The sequence below is a fragment of the Pecten maximus genome, chromosome 3 (assembly GCF_902652985.1).
Source record: "Pecten maximus chromosome 3, xPecMax1.1, whole genome shotgun sequence".
Lineage (NCBI taxonomy): Eukaryota > Metazoa > Mollusca > Bivalvia > Pectinida > Pectinidae > Pecten > Pecten maximus.
Window position 1 is genome coordinate 3,823,359 of NC_047017.1, and position 17,900 is coordinate 3,841,258.

General features: G+C 34.9%; 1 protein-coding gene across 3 annotated transcripts in view; it reads left to right on the plus strand.

Annotated features, from left to right (window-relative positions):
- LOC117322973 (homeobox protein SIX1-like) overlaps positions 1-17,473 on the plus strand; it is a 48,301-nt gene extending 30,828 nt beyond the window's left edge. The window contains exons 1-3 of one of the 3 annotated variants that reach the window (XM_033877944.1): positions 11,334-11,829; positions 14,028-14,685; positions 16,080-17,473. In XM_033877944.1, the coding sequence (XP_033733835.1) occupies positions 11,772-11,829; positions 14,028-14,685; positions 16,080-16,401 (1,038 nt within the window). In that variant the 5' untranslated portion in view covers positions 11,334-11,771 and the 3' untranslated portion in view covers positions 16,402-17,473. Of the gene's footprint in view, positions 1-11,333; positions 11,830-14,027; positions 14,686-16,058 lie in introns of those variants that run through there. The other 2 variants (XM_033877943.1, XM_033877945.1) reach the window with 2 other exon arrangements.
- Positions 17,474-17,900: the final 427 nt, after the last annotated feature.

The following is a 17,900-nucleotide window of genomic DNA, read 5'->3' on the forward strand; positions in this document are numbered from 1 at the left end:
TTGTCTTGTACTGTTTCGATAATCCGGCCAACATAAATACGATTACCGGTCATGTTTCGATAATTCGGCCACCATTAAGAAGATTATCTTGTACTGTTTCGATAATCCGGCCACCATAAATACGATTACCTGCCCTGTTTCGATAATTCGGCCTTCATTAATAGAATGTCTTGTCCTATTTCGATAATCCAGCCACCATTAATAAGATTGTCTTGTCCAGCTTGATAATCCATCACTAATTACAGTTATTTCACTGTCTCATAACCACAGTTCAAAAAAAAACCCAGACTAGTCTACCCATCATTATCGAAGGAATCACCTTATCTTAAAATCAAGTCTGTTACTATGGTAACAACTAGTCGGATTATCCACCGATCTATGTCATTACCTAGTAAATGTATGTAATTTATCATATCCGGCGCAATCGTTAAAACGATTTAATCCTGGCAATATTCCTTAGCTTTTTAAATATTGTCAACAAACAAGAAATGTTCTTCTCTTGAATATTAAGCCACTGTTTTCTTTACTTCGAGTATAAATAATAAGTATTAAAACTGGTGAAATTCACTGGTTTGAATAATCATAAAAATAAAAATACGTTTGGATATTTAAACCATGCTATCAAATGTCTACAAAATACGTGATATCAAATCATTCCGGAAGTTAAACGAAAAATGAAAGTGAAATGAAGGGGAACGAAATATCAGATGAATACATTGTATATAAGAATGTGAATTGATGCATGAAATATGAACATAAATGTTTTGGGAGACTGAATTGGATTTTTTCTTACTTTCCGTTGAAAAGTTATTTATTCTTTTTTTTTCTGTCGCCAATATCAGTACAAGAGACAGTATCCATCTCTTCTTAATCTCTGATCAGGACAAGTCACTCAAACTAATTGGATATTGTAACAAATACTTTAATCATTTCAGCAAAGGGTTGTTTGTTCAGCTGCCATAGGGCGTATCATTGTTTCAAAAGAAATCGAGAATATCCCATCTTATCGTCGTACGACGGGGCAGTTTAATAGAAAACGGACTTTTTCCATTTTCTGATATATTATCTTTCACCAGTTAGCGTATTTTGATCAGATATTAAGAATCGTTCTGATTTTCTTCTGGCATATCCCTGTATCAAGGAGTAATGGCTATCCGCCCGTGGAAAAAGAAAACGGCCTCTTATCGTTACAACAGCAGCAAGTCGTTCAACTTCTGTGACTTTCTTGTGCTATTGATATGACCTTAGAATGTTGCTTCGTATGTATCGTCAATATATGAAAATTGAATCCACTATTGTGGCTTGGCGAACAAGGATCCATCAAGAAACTTTCGCGATGAATATTGAGATAATGCGAATGCGCAAATAGGATGTTCTGTATTCTGTGTAATCAAGACGCTTGAATTAACCGAAAAGTTATATTTATGACAAATGGTCTTGACATTGTGATCATCTGCACGACAAACTGCTTTATCAATCATATTTGATTACAGTTCTTCCGATGTTACATTTATTAATTTTTGATATCTGTCGTGGAAGCACCTTAATTCTCCCGAGGCGAGTATTGCTTATCGCGAAATGTAATGATAGACCCAAGGAAGAAATCACAAACAAACCTAATACGTTCTGGCGTATTTTGCATTGCGCGATTGACAACCAAATTACCATAGCTCGTAATTACCTGCGCCTTTCCCTAATTTCGCATATTCAAATGATGAATGGGGATGTGGAGATTGTAGATTGCAGCGGTTAAGGAAGTTCCTCGCTACGTTTGATAGAGTGGCATCGCCCCATTACTCGCCATCACTATCCTTCATCCCATCCAAATAGTCACTATCGTTTGTGCGCTTGTATTACATGCACTGAACACGCGTAAATTGCAAGCATATTTCACTACTCCTTTTTTGAATGAGTTTCGATAACAACTGTAAATTTGAACAAGATAAAATGTGACCATGATTCAAATTTAGCTAATGAAGCGTGGAAGAAATGATGGAAGCTCACACCATAATGATTCAAACCCGACAGCGGAACAATGTCATCAGTGGATCCGACTCTTATCAAAGTTACGCTGATTTTGATTAACACATATGTAGATTTTTTTCCCTTTATGTCCCCTTTTCTTTTCTAAAATTACATTCTCCCGGTTGTCGCAGTAACGATGCTTTAGATAGGTTGTGTTGTTGCTTTCATATGACGTCATATCAACTCATAAATATTCATGAGTACAAGCACCCGTACTCTAGACAAAGTTTTTGCTTGTACAGGTATATACATTTATGATATATATGTATATGTATATGCATGCAATACATTCCTATAATTGAATTTAAAATCATTGTATATATATCCACCAGAAATATGAATACATGAATATATTGACTATCTGAACACTTGAAAGCATTTCACATGTCATTTACACCTTTTCTCGGTAAAGAATAGATATATATATGAATTCACCATATGATATTTTTAACAATTTCGTTCGATTTCCTATCTATCCATGGAATATGTTAATATCGGCATTCGGAATATATGTTATTCAGCTATACAGTGTGAATAGTGTTATGTAAATTGGAGAGGAACTTAAAAATTTGAATGATGTTCTAATAAAGTTAAATTGTATTCAGTTAAACTGTATTTTCTACTTAACAATGAAGTATACACATCCTTTTATTAATCTATCTATTTATTTATTTATTTTAAAGGTGGAAGTGTCTTTCATTTCACATCAACTGTCATAATTAACTAAACGATGCATTCTAGTTATTGTAGACAACAAAACACACAAAACACACACCATCAATCATGTTTACGAATATATCACAATTAGGATTGAAAATAAAAGTAATTACCTAGAAATCAATTTTGACTAGTTTATTTTATAAAATAAATCGAAGATCAGAGGATTTTTTTTTGTACGCTTTAGTTTTTTTTCGTCCATTACTTAAAACAGTTTTCTGAATGTTAACAATTAATTATTTGCACTTTAAGTGCTAGCTTTATTGTTGATTCTTGCCTATTTTGTTTATCATCCATCGGTGAGATTATACAAGAAAAGCTTTGTGCTGTTGCACTGAAGCGTTGAGATATTTTATGAGCCATCTCGCTCTCGCATACTTGCGCGGTACAGAGGCCAAGGGGTATAACTCCCTCACAATACAGTATACTCGATCTAAAATTTTCTTCGTGTCTACAACACCATAAACGTTTGGAATTCAACTGCAAACATGATCAAATGATCAAACCTAATTATGGGTTCATTCCTTTGATGGTTTATTTCATTACACGAGATACACATCTATTGAACTGACTAGCGAGAGCTAGAGAGAGCTTAAATTAAGAATATAAGTTCGTGCGGTATTCCTTCTTCAAAAAAAAAAAAAAAATACAGACATAAAACGCATCCTAGAAAAATACAAATAATTTCTTAAAGTACACTTTCTGTATATCTTTTGTTAAAATCTGTCATTTTCAATCGGTTAAAATCAGTAAGCTCAGTTTCATTTTTAAATTGAAAAAATGGCATGCTCCATGTAGCGTGTTGTGAAATGGTATGTATGTATAATATTGTTTTGTAAAATGCATTCTCCTAATGAAAACAATTTCAAATCTCCTTTAGACATAATGGTATAATTCTGAACAGAACAGAAAATACTATTAGTGCAGTTATCAATAATTAATGAATAACCAAATATGCAACATACATCTGGTAAATAAAAAAACAATTGATTTTTGCAACTCATTGTGTTTTACATGAATATCATATAATCTTTCATAATAAATTTATATCATATTGAATTCGAGAAATTGAAATTGTACGTAATCCCCTATCATAATTAATCCTTAATTAAAAAAAGTTCATATCAACTATTCGTTATATTATGATTTTAACCTACTTTTTATTTCAATAATTTGAATATACCTTTATATGAATATATATGAACGCTTTAAAAAATGAATATTTTAAACTAAATTAAAATAAAATAATAGTTTATTGTTTGGCCCTTAATGACCCTAGCTGTCGACGAGCGGTAAAACCCACACAAACAAACAAATTCCGGGATAATAATTAAAAATTAAACATTCTAGTAATTCACTCTAACAACTGATTGTATAGTATATTTTTAATAATTGTAAAATTGTGTATATTGAAATTCTCTGTATTTTGCAATAAAGTAAAACTGGAATTCGTTCCGCATCACGCAGTAAATATAATGAAATGCTTCCAATTCAGGTCTGTTTTCACTTTTAATGTACTGGATAAATATATTGCTGATCGTCCATAAATTTCCCCATCATCCTATGGTATCAAAGTATTTTTATTCTCTACATATCACTCGTTAGTCTAACATTTCAATAGGACAATCGTATAAATAAGAATTTGGGAAGAGTGCACATTCAGATAATTTATTATCTTTATGATATTTTTCAGTTAATGCACCTGCATATATAATATGCTAGCTAGAGGATAGAAATCTAAGCTCTTCATTTTTGTAGTAAATGTGATTTTAAAAAAAAAATTTTTTTTAGAAAAGGTGTCATCAGGTATTTAAAAAACAACCTATCGTCCTTTATTCAGATATTTGAAACTAGTACTCAATGTCTTTGTTTACTGTTTTGCAGTCTATTTCCGAAAAAAAAAGGATAGGTCATTCAAGAAATTGAGGAAAATATTTCTGAACTTTTTCATCAATTGATGAATAACATTATTCTAAATTTAAAATGAATCCTTGCATAAACATTCGTAATATACCCAACAACAAAAATGATTCCTCGTCATATTTAAAATACATTACAGAACAGGAAACGTCTGCTCTCGCAGCAAAACTCATCAGATGAAAGAAAGAAAATATATAATTCTTTAAATATTACAATATCTTATAGACTTAATCACAAAGTGCTATGTTTATATTTTATAAAAATATCGTAAAGATAAATCTAATATCCTAACTACGTGTGTGCATATTAGATATATTCGGTAGTTTTTGCTAATGACATCTCCAGTGTGATTGCCACTGTAAGCATACAAAGTTCGGCAAGTGAGGAAAATTAATGTATTCTGTAGTGGCTGAACGTAATCAGGTAAATTTAACGATCTCGGGTTTCCCGTGATTGACGATCGCGTACATTAACGCGCGTGCTTTGCGTGTATTTACGAGGCACAGTTGGAAATGCAGGTGTGTGGATAAAACGGAACCGACCTACAGTAAATACAACACCCATTTTGCTGGCGTGTTCATACCAAGTGACATCGAGTGAGAAAAATAGACAGAGAGACAAACATTCAGAGCCGACCCTCGCCATTGCCTCGCGACACCGTCGTTGTTTTAATGAGTTAGGATGGCGGTATTGGGTTACAATAACGATCCCTCAGCGAAGCGCCTAAGTCTCGGACACACATGGGGACAATGGACGCTGGTATACCACTGTAACACGATATGGTCACGTGACCACGGTAGAATGTGTGGTTCTGTGTAACACTGGGGAGTCCCAATGGGTCCTATTGTACGTACTATACATACGTAAATGTAACATTGGCAGTGAACATCATTGATGTATTAAGAGTCAAATATCATTTCGTTACCTGTTGTGTATCAATAATAAATGAGCTTCTTCCAGTTGAAATATCCACTATAATAAAGCTGTGTTTTTAGTCTTAAATTTTTATTATTATGATTCTTTTAAAGCTGTCACACTATGAAATAAGCTGGAATGTTGAAAATAGATAGCCATTTGTTCTTTGAAGATTTTTTTTTATGTTTATAGCACAGTTAATTCTGATAGCCATTAAAAATTAAAACTGTTCATGTTGATAGAGTTTTAACAGTATCAGATGTTTTCATTGTACCTCATAACAAAAGAATGCTCGCTACACGGTCAATATGGCGTCAGCTTGTTCAAGGGAGATAATTCATGTAAGCACAAAAAATGAAAAAACTGTTAAGTATACTAAGGGTTTTCTTATGCATTATCCTTTGATCATGGCTACGTAAAACCAGTGCTTGACAGCATTTCAGCATATTGTGTATACTTGGATGAAAACAACAAAAATATATACTGCTGTTAACTAATGTAACAAGTAGCTAAAATAACATTCTATGAAATAATTTGATACCATGCAAGCTTTTTTTTCTTCAATTCTTTCTATATTTACTTCAAAGAATATGTTATAACTGGTCGTCAATGTCATTGCGCCCCTTAAAACCTCTAGCTGTTCAACAAAATGATTCATTCGTCTTATATTTGTTCATCAACTAGATCAAAGGAAACAAAAAGCGGGTCTTTAACTGGCTATATCAGTCGAAATCGGAATATACGTCTAAACGATAGCGCGACAATTTCCGAAGTATAATTAATCTTTTGGAGGGTATGTTTATATTCCTTACAGAAGCTGACGGATACGTGGTTCTTTAGACTTGCCGTCTGGTTAAATCAATCATCTCCATGTCTCTTATTGACAACGAACCTATTTCATTCTGTTTTATCCAAGAATTAATTTCTTCCAAAATCGGCAGATTAGTGTTTACACTAACTCTAGAACAGCCCAGATCCCAGCGTGAACAGTACCGAAAGGGTTTCCCTCGAACACGCGGAGAAACGATTTAGAGGAACTGTTTCTTATTTACCAAGCGGTGCGTGATTTTGACGGACAGGGACAATCGATGTTAGACGTGATAGGCCAAATTAGATATGCTGTTCGCCATTAAGGGGGAGTTCTTACTCTGCCACACAGGCAGAAAATAACCGCATCATACATTAGAGTTTTTTTCTTCTTCCTTCGAAAATAACAGGAAATATTATATTCAGCGCATTACATAAGGTACTCACGTTAAATTAACTCTAAAATTCGCCACACGTGAACAAAAGTCGTATATTTCCTGAATTAAACGCTTCCAAAGTATTTAATTTGATGTTTATGTATTTTACTATAATTTATTTAAATTTAATTTTATAATAAAGCACGCAAGAATAAATACCAAGGGGAATAACTCTTTAAACAAAGTCGACTTATTGGATTTTTTTCTCTACTTAAATAATTTCATTAAAAAACGGTAAAATTTTATGATGTAAAAAATCGTTCTGGTCCCTCATAACGTTAATAGCATTCACGAATCTCTAGATGGTTACGATCTTAAAGTTATGAAAATTACATACGTTATGCGAAACAAATAAATCTACAGTTATAACTGCCTGTATGACAGCTTCAGAAATTCCTGTGTGTGGCATAAAAAATCCAATTCATAAAGCAGAGAGTTATTCTGATAATCATAGGAGATGGAGCCTCGGGCCGTATAACGGGCGGTGCGAGGACTCGGAACACTAATAACCCGATGTGAAAATTTGAGTTGCGAGGAATATCTGCGTCAACGAGTAAGGGCATTCGGGGTGGTCCGAGCCCCATAACGACAAAAACTGGAGGCGACCTACCGCAAAGGCTTAAAAACAGAGGTGATCACAGCGAGATGCCCATTCCACGAGTTTTTTATTCATCAACTTTGTAGGCAAGTATAGGATACAAGCCTAACAGTCTGTCTTTATCAATTGCGCTATAACGAATGACTTGTGGAGCCGGGTGATCTCTCAATAATGAGGTTTTAATGTCAAAGATATAATGATAGATTATCGAATCATATTTCAAAGAATCTCTTGAAATGTTAATACGGTTTAGACATGATCTTGAAATATTGCGGGTGAAAAATGATTTATTTCTTTGGCCTTTTGATAGTAAATTCAGACATATTCATCGTGACATCTAGGAATAGGATAATGTATAAATTGAAGGCGTGGCATCGCTAGAAAAGTTAAGTCTAAGTTAATTCGCACAATATGGCGAAATGGATGTTGCTTTTATCGTAGCACTTCTAATGACCCCGAGCTTAATTCTCGTTCTCTTACCTCTGTGATTACTGCAGTAGCTTTCATCGTTGCGGTGAATTCCAGTATATGTCTATAAAAATATATAATGACTATTTAACATGAACTTTTTGTCATAGACATGCTGATTTGGCTAATTGAGAAATCATATTTAAAGACAGAAAAGCGAATTAGTCTGGGACATAAGCTTTGACATTACTCGTATTTGACATAGGTAATGAACAGCACCGATAAAAACAAAAGCCATCATACCAGATTTCGTCTTTCATTTTGGGAAACCATTCTTAATATCATTCCCAACTGAGAATGAATGAGAGTTTGGCTATATTGCATGGTGATTTGCAGAAACAAATTCGCCGGCTCCCTTTCTCCTGTGTTTCAGGGTTCAAGATATGATGTAAAGCGCCGTTGTTTTTCCTTCGACATTTTCTCTCGTAAATAGCTTAACTCGAGGAAAAAACGGTGAAACTATTATCGTTAGTGTAGCATTAATCCTGCTGTGAGAGAAAGAGAAGACACTTTGATAAAATCTCTTCAAATTAAACAAGAGACCGCCATAACTGATTCAGACTTATAAACACATAACCATACAATATTAAATACAGGACACGTTTCAACGTTCTCAATGAATATCATATGAAGCGGTTTGTTACTTCACGTTGTACGGATTGTTTATTTTTGTAAAATATTTAATTGTCAAGAAAATTCTTCTTCGTGCGGTAGTTTGATAATTTGTGAAATACAAATTATACATGATATTATGCTTGGAAAATAAAAAAAAAAACAGCTTAAAGAAAAGATGTCATTAATTTCTTTTTTTCTTCGGGAGGGATGGGGTGGGGGTTGGGGTGAGAGAGGGAGATTTCCTCCGCGTCAAAATCAGTTTTCAGTTATTTTACGATAAAGGTCCAAACATCACTTTTCCAATGCTATTTAAAACTTTCAAGTATTCAGAGATTTATTTTATTTAACATTTTCAGTTCAGAATAACCAGACAATAAAAGCAAGATTTATATTTATATCAGAAACTCTCTATAAGTTATAAAACTGCTATTAGCGATAATCAAATCTTTAGTAGACTCGTACGCGACACTGTAGTATTCTAACACATTATGACCTTATGATATACCTATGTTATACCTATATAGGTGGTAGACTTGCACTTTCCGAGCGATTGCAGATGTCGTCTATTGTTATACTTTTAAGACATTGTCTCGTCATTGTATTCCTGATTGTGACATTGTCGTGAGTCGGGGAGAAATTCATACACGTCATATATAATGCTACAAACTATAACTACACAACCAGTTACATCACGTGTAGAGTTTTAACATGTTTGTACTGTAGTTGCGTTCACACGTGCAACAATATGACGTATAGTGCATGCCACAAATAACACCACGTGTCACAGAGTGCTTAAACTTGATGACGTCACGGCGTGTACTGACCTATTAAATTCAATACATGTGTTTATGAAAGTTATATATATATACAAACGAAATCGACAGCTACGTACCGGTATGTATTTATGTATGTATGTGTAATTTTAAATGAATTTCTGCAAATAACACGTGATTCTGAAGGCTATTTCAGATTATGAAATATCGTACAGGAACTAGGTCATTTAAATCTGCGAATATCGGTGCATTTTTATCCAATGTCTGTTCATGGAAACGAGTATCCGGAAACCGTGCTAGTGATACAAATCTGTGGATTCTTGGACAAACTTATTTGGATCTATTCAACTGATCCGGTGATTGGAGCTTCCTGTAATTCTATGGATCACCTACTTCCGGATGCAGTGAATGATCGGTTTATTTACTTGTATACAATTCAGGGATTTGGAAACCGGTCACTTCTGCGCGTTCAATCTGATTGTATTTATATATTTGGTTTAAACAGTATTTTATTTTGTAAACAGCAAAGTTGTTCACATTACATAAATGTAAGGATTCGAAAACAAGCCTAAAGCTTATGTTAATTCGTTTATTTATATATTTATTGATATCACTATAATGAAAATTGTCTTTATTTCTTTTTACGTACAATAACGTTGGTTTTATATATATATACATCTCTAAAACCACATATCGAAAAGTAGGTCACGAAATACGATTTTAGATCTACTGAAGCAACAATTGAATTTAATACTTAATTCCATGGTGTATATATAGATATACATTATGTACATGTATACCTATAAAATACAATAGCAAATGCCTTCTGCAATGAACAATTTGCTAAAGAGGCTTGCTTTATAGGGTAGGAATATGAGATAGAAAAATGAATAACTTCATCCTCAAATACCCTGACAAAAATTTGTGACAATATGTTAAAGGCGCCTTGTCGGAGCTCAGAAAAGATAATTGGGTGCAGTGCAGGACGCGTTGCTTTAAGGCTAATCGTCATAGATCAAAGCAAGATCCCCCCTTCAAATTTAAATTGGTTTGTAGATTTCTCTACCACGTGACATTTCTCTTACTCTGTTAAATTGTACACGAAGCTGTATATCACCACACGTGTGTAACAATCACCAGGTAGATAAAACGCGGATTTCAATATCTGAAGCATTGTTTTCACCTCGGGATCGTTTACAAACCACCAAATGACACTATCGCTTAAGACAGTGTAAACAAAATGGATCAACTCACAGTAAATAAGAAATATTCAAATGTTTTGTGGAAGGACCGGATTGAATAGGTGGTGTTTTTTCCCCCAGTTACATCGTGTGTATTTAATCATTATTGAGAATACTTGTGGACTTCTACTCAAGCCAGCTGAGTCTCGTATCAGCTTACGAGGAGTCGGGTTTCATTTTATTAGCTGAAGCACATGCCTGCAACATCTGATCCTAATTCGACATACAGTACCGGTTTGTGTATACATGTACGTACAGTATGTCGGCTGGGGAGATGGGTAGGGTTAGGGTAGCTATTTAGAAATACTAAAAAAACAACAGGAATTATATTTACAGATTGTAATTAAATATTGAAAAAATATGAAATACATTCGTTTGAAGATTAATGAAAATGTAATTTGATATGTAGGTGTATTGTGTTGACGTCCAGCTTCAGCAGCCGATTATTTGCCTGTGAATATGACTTATTGAACAGTACTCATAAACAAAGACTACATAGAAAAGCAAAAGAGTACTTCAAATACAACGATTTAGATTATGCATGTATCATTTATTGTTCTTTACATAAACAAAAGCTTAAAATCGATTTACTAAAACAAGCCATGCGTTATTAGAGAGTTATTATTCGCATCGCAAAACACAACATGACAGTTGCTCAACCAAGTTTGTGATACGGATGTTATGGAAGTGGTTCTAGAAATTGACATTTGTCCCTTGTGTATATATATACATGTATGGGATCAGTCCATTACGTAAGATAATAAACAGTTGGTCAGTAGTCTCGAGACTGACTGACCACCCAACTTAGCCGGAGGGGATTGGTCATCAGTATAGACCGGTCACTTGGGGTTCCTTCGACCCCCGGAGGTTGGCAAGCAAATTAGGTGGCATCCCCCGCTGGGAGGGGCATTCAAACTCTGTCCAGTTTGTCAGTGGGCTACAGATGGTTTCCGGGATGTCCCCCACCGCTCACAACACATGGTAGAGTTTGGGATGTTGGCATCTTGATATCCCTGAAAATTCCATCAATGTCCATTTCATCTGGAGCAAGCAAATGTGTACATACACACACATACATGTACGCGCTGAGGACTGGTACAGATTCTAGCAATCTTCGTGCTATATAGCATACAGTCGTTTGCTCAGCTACAGGCTATATATATAATATATATATATATAAATATTTGTGTGTGTTTACTGCGAGAAAACAATTCCATTTTGACGATCTACAAAAATTGGAATTCTGGAATTTACCATGTCAATTTCTGATGACGAAGATTTCCCTCTCGAATGGGATTTTATGGACGAGAAAGGTAACTAGTCGAGGACGGCATGGATAATGTCCTGTGTAAACCCGATAATTAGCTGTTGTTAATCAATGTCAACATATCTTAAAAGTCTAAAATAGCCACTGGGTTTATTTGCTAAGTGATAAATACTAATTTTGATTACAATTTAACAAATCCTCTATTTTTCTTTTTAAGAAAATAATGCTCGCCGTGTTTAAATGTTTGGATTTTATAAATATATTTCCGAAATATAATACCCCTGTACATTGTAAAGTAGAATTTTATCCTAAATCAACATTGCATGAACGGATCCCTCGCGAAGAGATTACAGGTATTTATGAATTTCTCTGTTTACTTTGCTGTGTCGAAGGTTAGCCTAAATGTGCTTGAATACCCTGTATGTTTACAAGGTTCCGAGGGGCAATATTGACTGTGTAATTTACAGAGGTGGGATATTAATGCGGCTAATTTTAGTTTTCTGTTGACATAAATCTTGTCTCCGAAGGCGATAGTTCCTTTTTAGTTCCACTACCCTCGGTCGGCTATTTTTTGGTTTCTGTGTATTGTCAAATTAGTTGGATTTCGTGTCAACCTCCGCCCGTGTTATTTGTCAACAAAATACTTGATATATGTCACATGTCAATATGGTGCCCGCGAAATACATTATTATAACATCTGTATTAAAATATTTAAAAAAGATATTTACCTTAAATTTCCCAAAAGGCTTCACCAAAAATATTAATTTTTTGTATATGTGACATTTTGTATATTTTTTTAATTTCCTAAGTGAAAGTTTATTTTGTAGTGCTGAAAAGCTATAATTAAATCTATTTATTTCACTTTTATCCTATCTTCAGTACTCAGGTTTGGTTGATATCATATGTCTATCAGACTGAAACATTTCTTTATTTCAAAATAATTTGTCAAATTTGTAAAGCATCTAGAGTAAGATTTGACAAATCTATTTATGTATTATAGATGTTGACGCCTGTGACCAATAATTGTCGCATAATTTATCAACAGATTATATTATGACAATATTATTTTAATATACATTTCCTATCTACAAATCCATTGCAAAACTAGATAAAATATTAATTTTGAGATGCGATTCTATTTAGTGCTGGTAAGTTAATGCTATTAATATCAGCATATTCACACATGCAAAATAATAAAAATTAATATGATTCGCTTGTAGAAAATGACATACAGGTAGGAAATTATTTGAAGTTTTAAAATTGTTTTAAAACAATAATAGACATTTACATTACAGAGAAATAGTAATAAAAAAAAAATCAGAAATTGAACGTGAATTTAATGTACTTTTCAATTCAGTCGCCTGTCGGGAGTAGCTATTGTCTGTCTCGAGCATCTGTTGTAGATTTCGATTCCCTGTGTCGTCTAACAAGCCCTCAATACCTTTAGTCAATTCCAAATATTATCTTAGTAAACATGCCACTTCCCAAGTACAATAAGACGCTTCCGTCCTCTCGCTATTTGCTTGTTATCAACAACCCGGTAGGGTTATAGTTTATAGAATATCTTGCTGTTGAAAAAAAAAGCTAACCTGGGTATTTAAAAAATATATTTTCTCCTCGTTGTCGAGTTCGCATGCGAGTGTAAATTGTAATTTTAAAGTGTACAAAAGCGTACGGTCGAGATTTTAGCCCCAGGAGTAGTCCGTACTGTAGTTAATATAGGGACTTACATGAAACCGACCATGTGCCTAATTTCACAACGAAATAGCCCATTGTTGTTTTCGCTAGAATATATATGCTGATGGGAGAGAGAGACGAAATACAATGGAATAAAAACAGCGATAATTTACCCTTTGTCCTTGTAACTTGTACACCTGATTTACTTTCCGGCGCGTTCGTCTGCCATTTTTATCTGTGTACATTTCTCAGTAAATTGATCAGTCGTAGTATAAATACAAGACATTAAATCAAAAAGCCCAGGTTGAATCGTTCCAAGTCGTTTCGAGTCTGATGCCCGCCCCCTCTGGTGTTAGGTTTCATGATTGACACTGTTGCCTTGGAGATCAATTTTCTCAGGCTTCGTGTGAATAACGATATACCGTGTAGGTCGTCCAACCAACCAATGAACGAGGCCCATTCAACCATTACCCACAGTCATACAGTATAGTATGGGTCTAGATTGAGAACAGACAGACAGATTCAATATCACAACACGCTGAAATTGTTGTTTTCTTCTTTTAACAGTGCATTTTAGACCTGGAAACGGGGCAGCTGTCGGACCCTACGCGGACCTTCCGATGTTACACGAACCAGCTCCGTCATCCGGAGTCGGATCACCGTCTCCGGCGATGCTTCCGTCCTTCGGATTTACTCAGGAACAGGTAGCCTGTGTTTGTGAAGTTCTACAACAGGGAGGAAATATTGACAGACTGGCCAGGTTTCTGTGGTCATTGCCAGCTTGTGAACATCTACACAAAAATGAAAGTGTATTAAAAGCTAAGGCCGTAGTGGCTTTTCATAGAGGAAACTTTAAAGAACTTTATAAAATTCTCGAAATCAATAACTTTTCACCCCACAATCATCCCAAACTCCAGGCGCTGTGGTTGAAAGCACATTATATAGAGGCCGAGAAACTTCGAGGTAGACCTTTAGGAGCTGTAGGGAAATACCGTGTGAGGAGGAAGTTCCCTCTCCCAAGGACTATTTGGGACGGTGAGGAGACCAGTTATTGCTTTAAAGAAAAATCCAGGAATGTACTTCGTGACTGGTATTCCCACAATCCCTACCCGTCCCCCCGGGAAAAGCGTGAGTTGGCAGAGGGGACGGGACTGACCACCACACAAGTCAGTAACTGGTTCAAGAACAGACGACAGAGAGACAGGGCTGCCGAAGTCAAGGATCGGTAAGAACAACCCCTATATATTATCCCCACCCCCAAATCTTCCGTCCCCTGACTAACACGTACACCCCCCCCCCCACCCCTCCCCCGCCTTGAGTATCTCTAACACTACGCTTGCTCCTTCTCTCGCAAAACTGTCTGAAAGTATGGACAACGTCCCAATCCCCCCCCCCCCCCCCCCCCCTCTCTCTCTCTCTCTTTCTCCCAAGCACACATACACACACGTGATTAGCACACCCCTCTTCCCCAACTTTATAAACTTGATCAGTCTCTCGCAGACACAGTCCCATACACATCCCCACCTCTAACTCTCACCCATCTTACTTTTACTGTCTCGGAGACCGTTACAAACTCTCGCTGTTTTGTTTGACAGAACGAGACGAAGCCCAGTGTTTCTCATGTTCCAAGATGGAAATCTAGTTTCAACATGGATGCCCTATATACGCTACAATATATATATATCCCCACACTACCTCCCCATCCCTAGCCGACGAGAACCGCTCCAACTTTCTATTTCTGGTACATTGGGTCGAGACTGCCACTCGTATCAAATTACACTGTCGAGAACCCGATACCTGGTTATTTTCTCTCGCGCACAAAAGCGTTTGTATTCTTCAGAACTAATGACATAACTAAAGAAGCAAGGTGGTAATTTGACTTAAAGTAAGGGGATACCCCTACCCTTCTTCGTTTGGCCCCATAGGGTCCCGTATCCTTAGATGGGGGGGGGGGGGGGGGGGGGGGGGGGGGGAGCTCATACTAGTCCGACTGAAAATGAGTAAATATACTTTGTATATAGGTGTGTGTGTGTACACAATATTATGCAAGAGTTCCCCTTCTTTTATATGTCACGTGATATTATTGTATCAACCAATTCCCATGAGATGTTTGATCTTTACATCTGTTTCATTACTTTATGAACTGTCTCGAGATATCTTCATTAATTTAGTTTACAACAAATATTTATATTTACATTCATTATAATTTAATGATAATGCATCATTAAATTTATTTACGTTGTTTTCTTAATTGCAAGCGCTTTTTTATCTTTATTTTAATTCATAGAATATTGATCTTAGAATAATAAGTTAAAACATCCGCATCATAATTTTATAACATTATTACAAAATATATTATTTACTAATTCTTTTTTATTTCTTATCCAAATCAAAGCATGCGCAATTCTGCATTGCTACGACTAACACATTCATATATTATTATATTGTTTTGTTTATAATCCAGCATTTTTCTTTTCCTTTTATTTTATTTAACAATAAAGCATTTTGTTATTTTTAATCATTAATCAGTCGCTGCTATGATTTTAACGCATTTCAGTTGCTTATGTATACTCCAATTCCTGCCTATTTTATTTACAGAGACGGTTCCATCTATTTCAGCGATCATTCTCAGGGTGGCCACCAGCTCGGACAGGATGTTGGTTCGCCTCAAAGTGATACGACAAAGGATGATCTAAGTGATGATGCATTATCGGTACCACAACACATACAGACGAAACTGGAACCACAGGAGACGACAAACTCTCACACACATACCCATCCTCATAGTTCCGTGTATGCCGATCTTCAAAAAGCTATGCCAAACGCGCATTTACATCCTAGCATCGGGAACAGCGGTCCTCCGCCCGGAAGTGGGGTGTTATCTGTCACAAATGGTTCGAACCAAGATGTTGGACTTCTTCATGAATATCAAACACTATGAAAGTATTGACAACAATTTAAACAACAAAAAGTACTAAAACGTGTGAAAATTCATTCATGATATATGTTTCTCTGTGAATATTTGTGAGACCAAAGTTTACCAAGATATGGTACAAGTTCTAATGTGCCATAATAATATTAATAATAATCAAACCTATAGTATTTGCGCATGCTCGGATATGGACCGGAAGTACTGCCAGAAATCAAAACGTCTGTTTCCGGGCAACATGGCGGCCATGCTGCTTGCCAATCCCACTTGACACTACGTTTGCTTCCGAATGGAGATTATACATGGATTTAGCAGAATTTAATATACACTGGAGAGAGTGCGATAAGGGGAGAAAGCAACTTAACATGATACATTAAGTGTTGTCTGTGAAAATGTTATGTGCTTGGTTGGATGTTTAAGTGACCAAGATTGTGTGGTGGAGTTATCCATTCAGCTTTCTTTATAATTTTTTTTTTCTGCGGGGCATGTGTATTGTTTCAAAATTTATGTTGCAGAAAATCAAAAGTATTAGAAATTAATTATTAAATTTTAGAACATAGATCAAGTGCAATTTCATTAATATGTAAGTTAACGTGTGTGTATTCCTAAAGTAACAAAATCAAACTGATAGTAAACTTTCGTCAACATTTAATTAAAAATTAACATTTTCTTTACATTTAATAAGTATTTGTAAATATATGAAAATTGTTTTGAATAACTAATACAGAACAAATGTAGATCTACATTGTTTTATTTAAAAAAAAAGAGAAGAAAAAGTTTAATGATATTTGTATCCAGGTAAAAAATGGAACAATATTTTGAAATAAACAACTTTTTCTGTCAGAATATTTCCCCTTTATATAACTTGCTATTGGTGATTTCGTTCTCAATGCAATTGGTTTTATCAATGGGGTCGTCATATTTCACCAATTGGAAGACGAAACACTTTTCAATTTTAACGCAAACTAATTTTCTGATTAGAACACCTGCTACTCAAATTATTATTAATAAATACAATCAAATGATATGTTCTTGTTAGTTTCATTATGAAAGCATGTATTAAATTAAATAATTATGAAAAAAAGATTTGTTTGTTGATTAATTCAGTTTTAATTACTCTGTAAACAAATGTCAATTACTAGAAGTTGTGTGTGATGTCACCACGAGTTAGTTTATATACGTAAAGCGAAATAGTGATACAACTTCCTATATGAATGTCCATAACAAATCTTGATATATATTTATGATCTGGTGGTCAAAATTCAAATACGTACTTTAAAATATCAGGTCACTCAATGAAGGAAACTGGAATATTTTTCTTCTTTAAAACAAACAAACAAACAAACAAACAAACTAACTAACAAAAAGAAAAGAGGATTTTTCCAGAGATCCCATCAGAATCAAGAAACAATCCCCTGTTGTATTTGTATCTTGTCTGTCTCGGGTATAAATATGTAAAAATATACAGTTTATAAAATTTAAACTGGCTTTTTTAATTATTTCAGAAAATC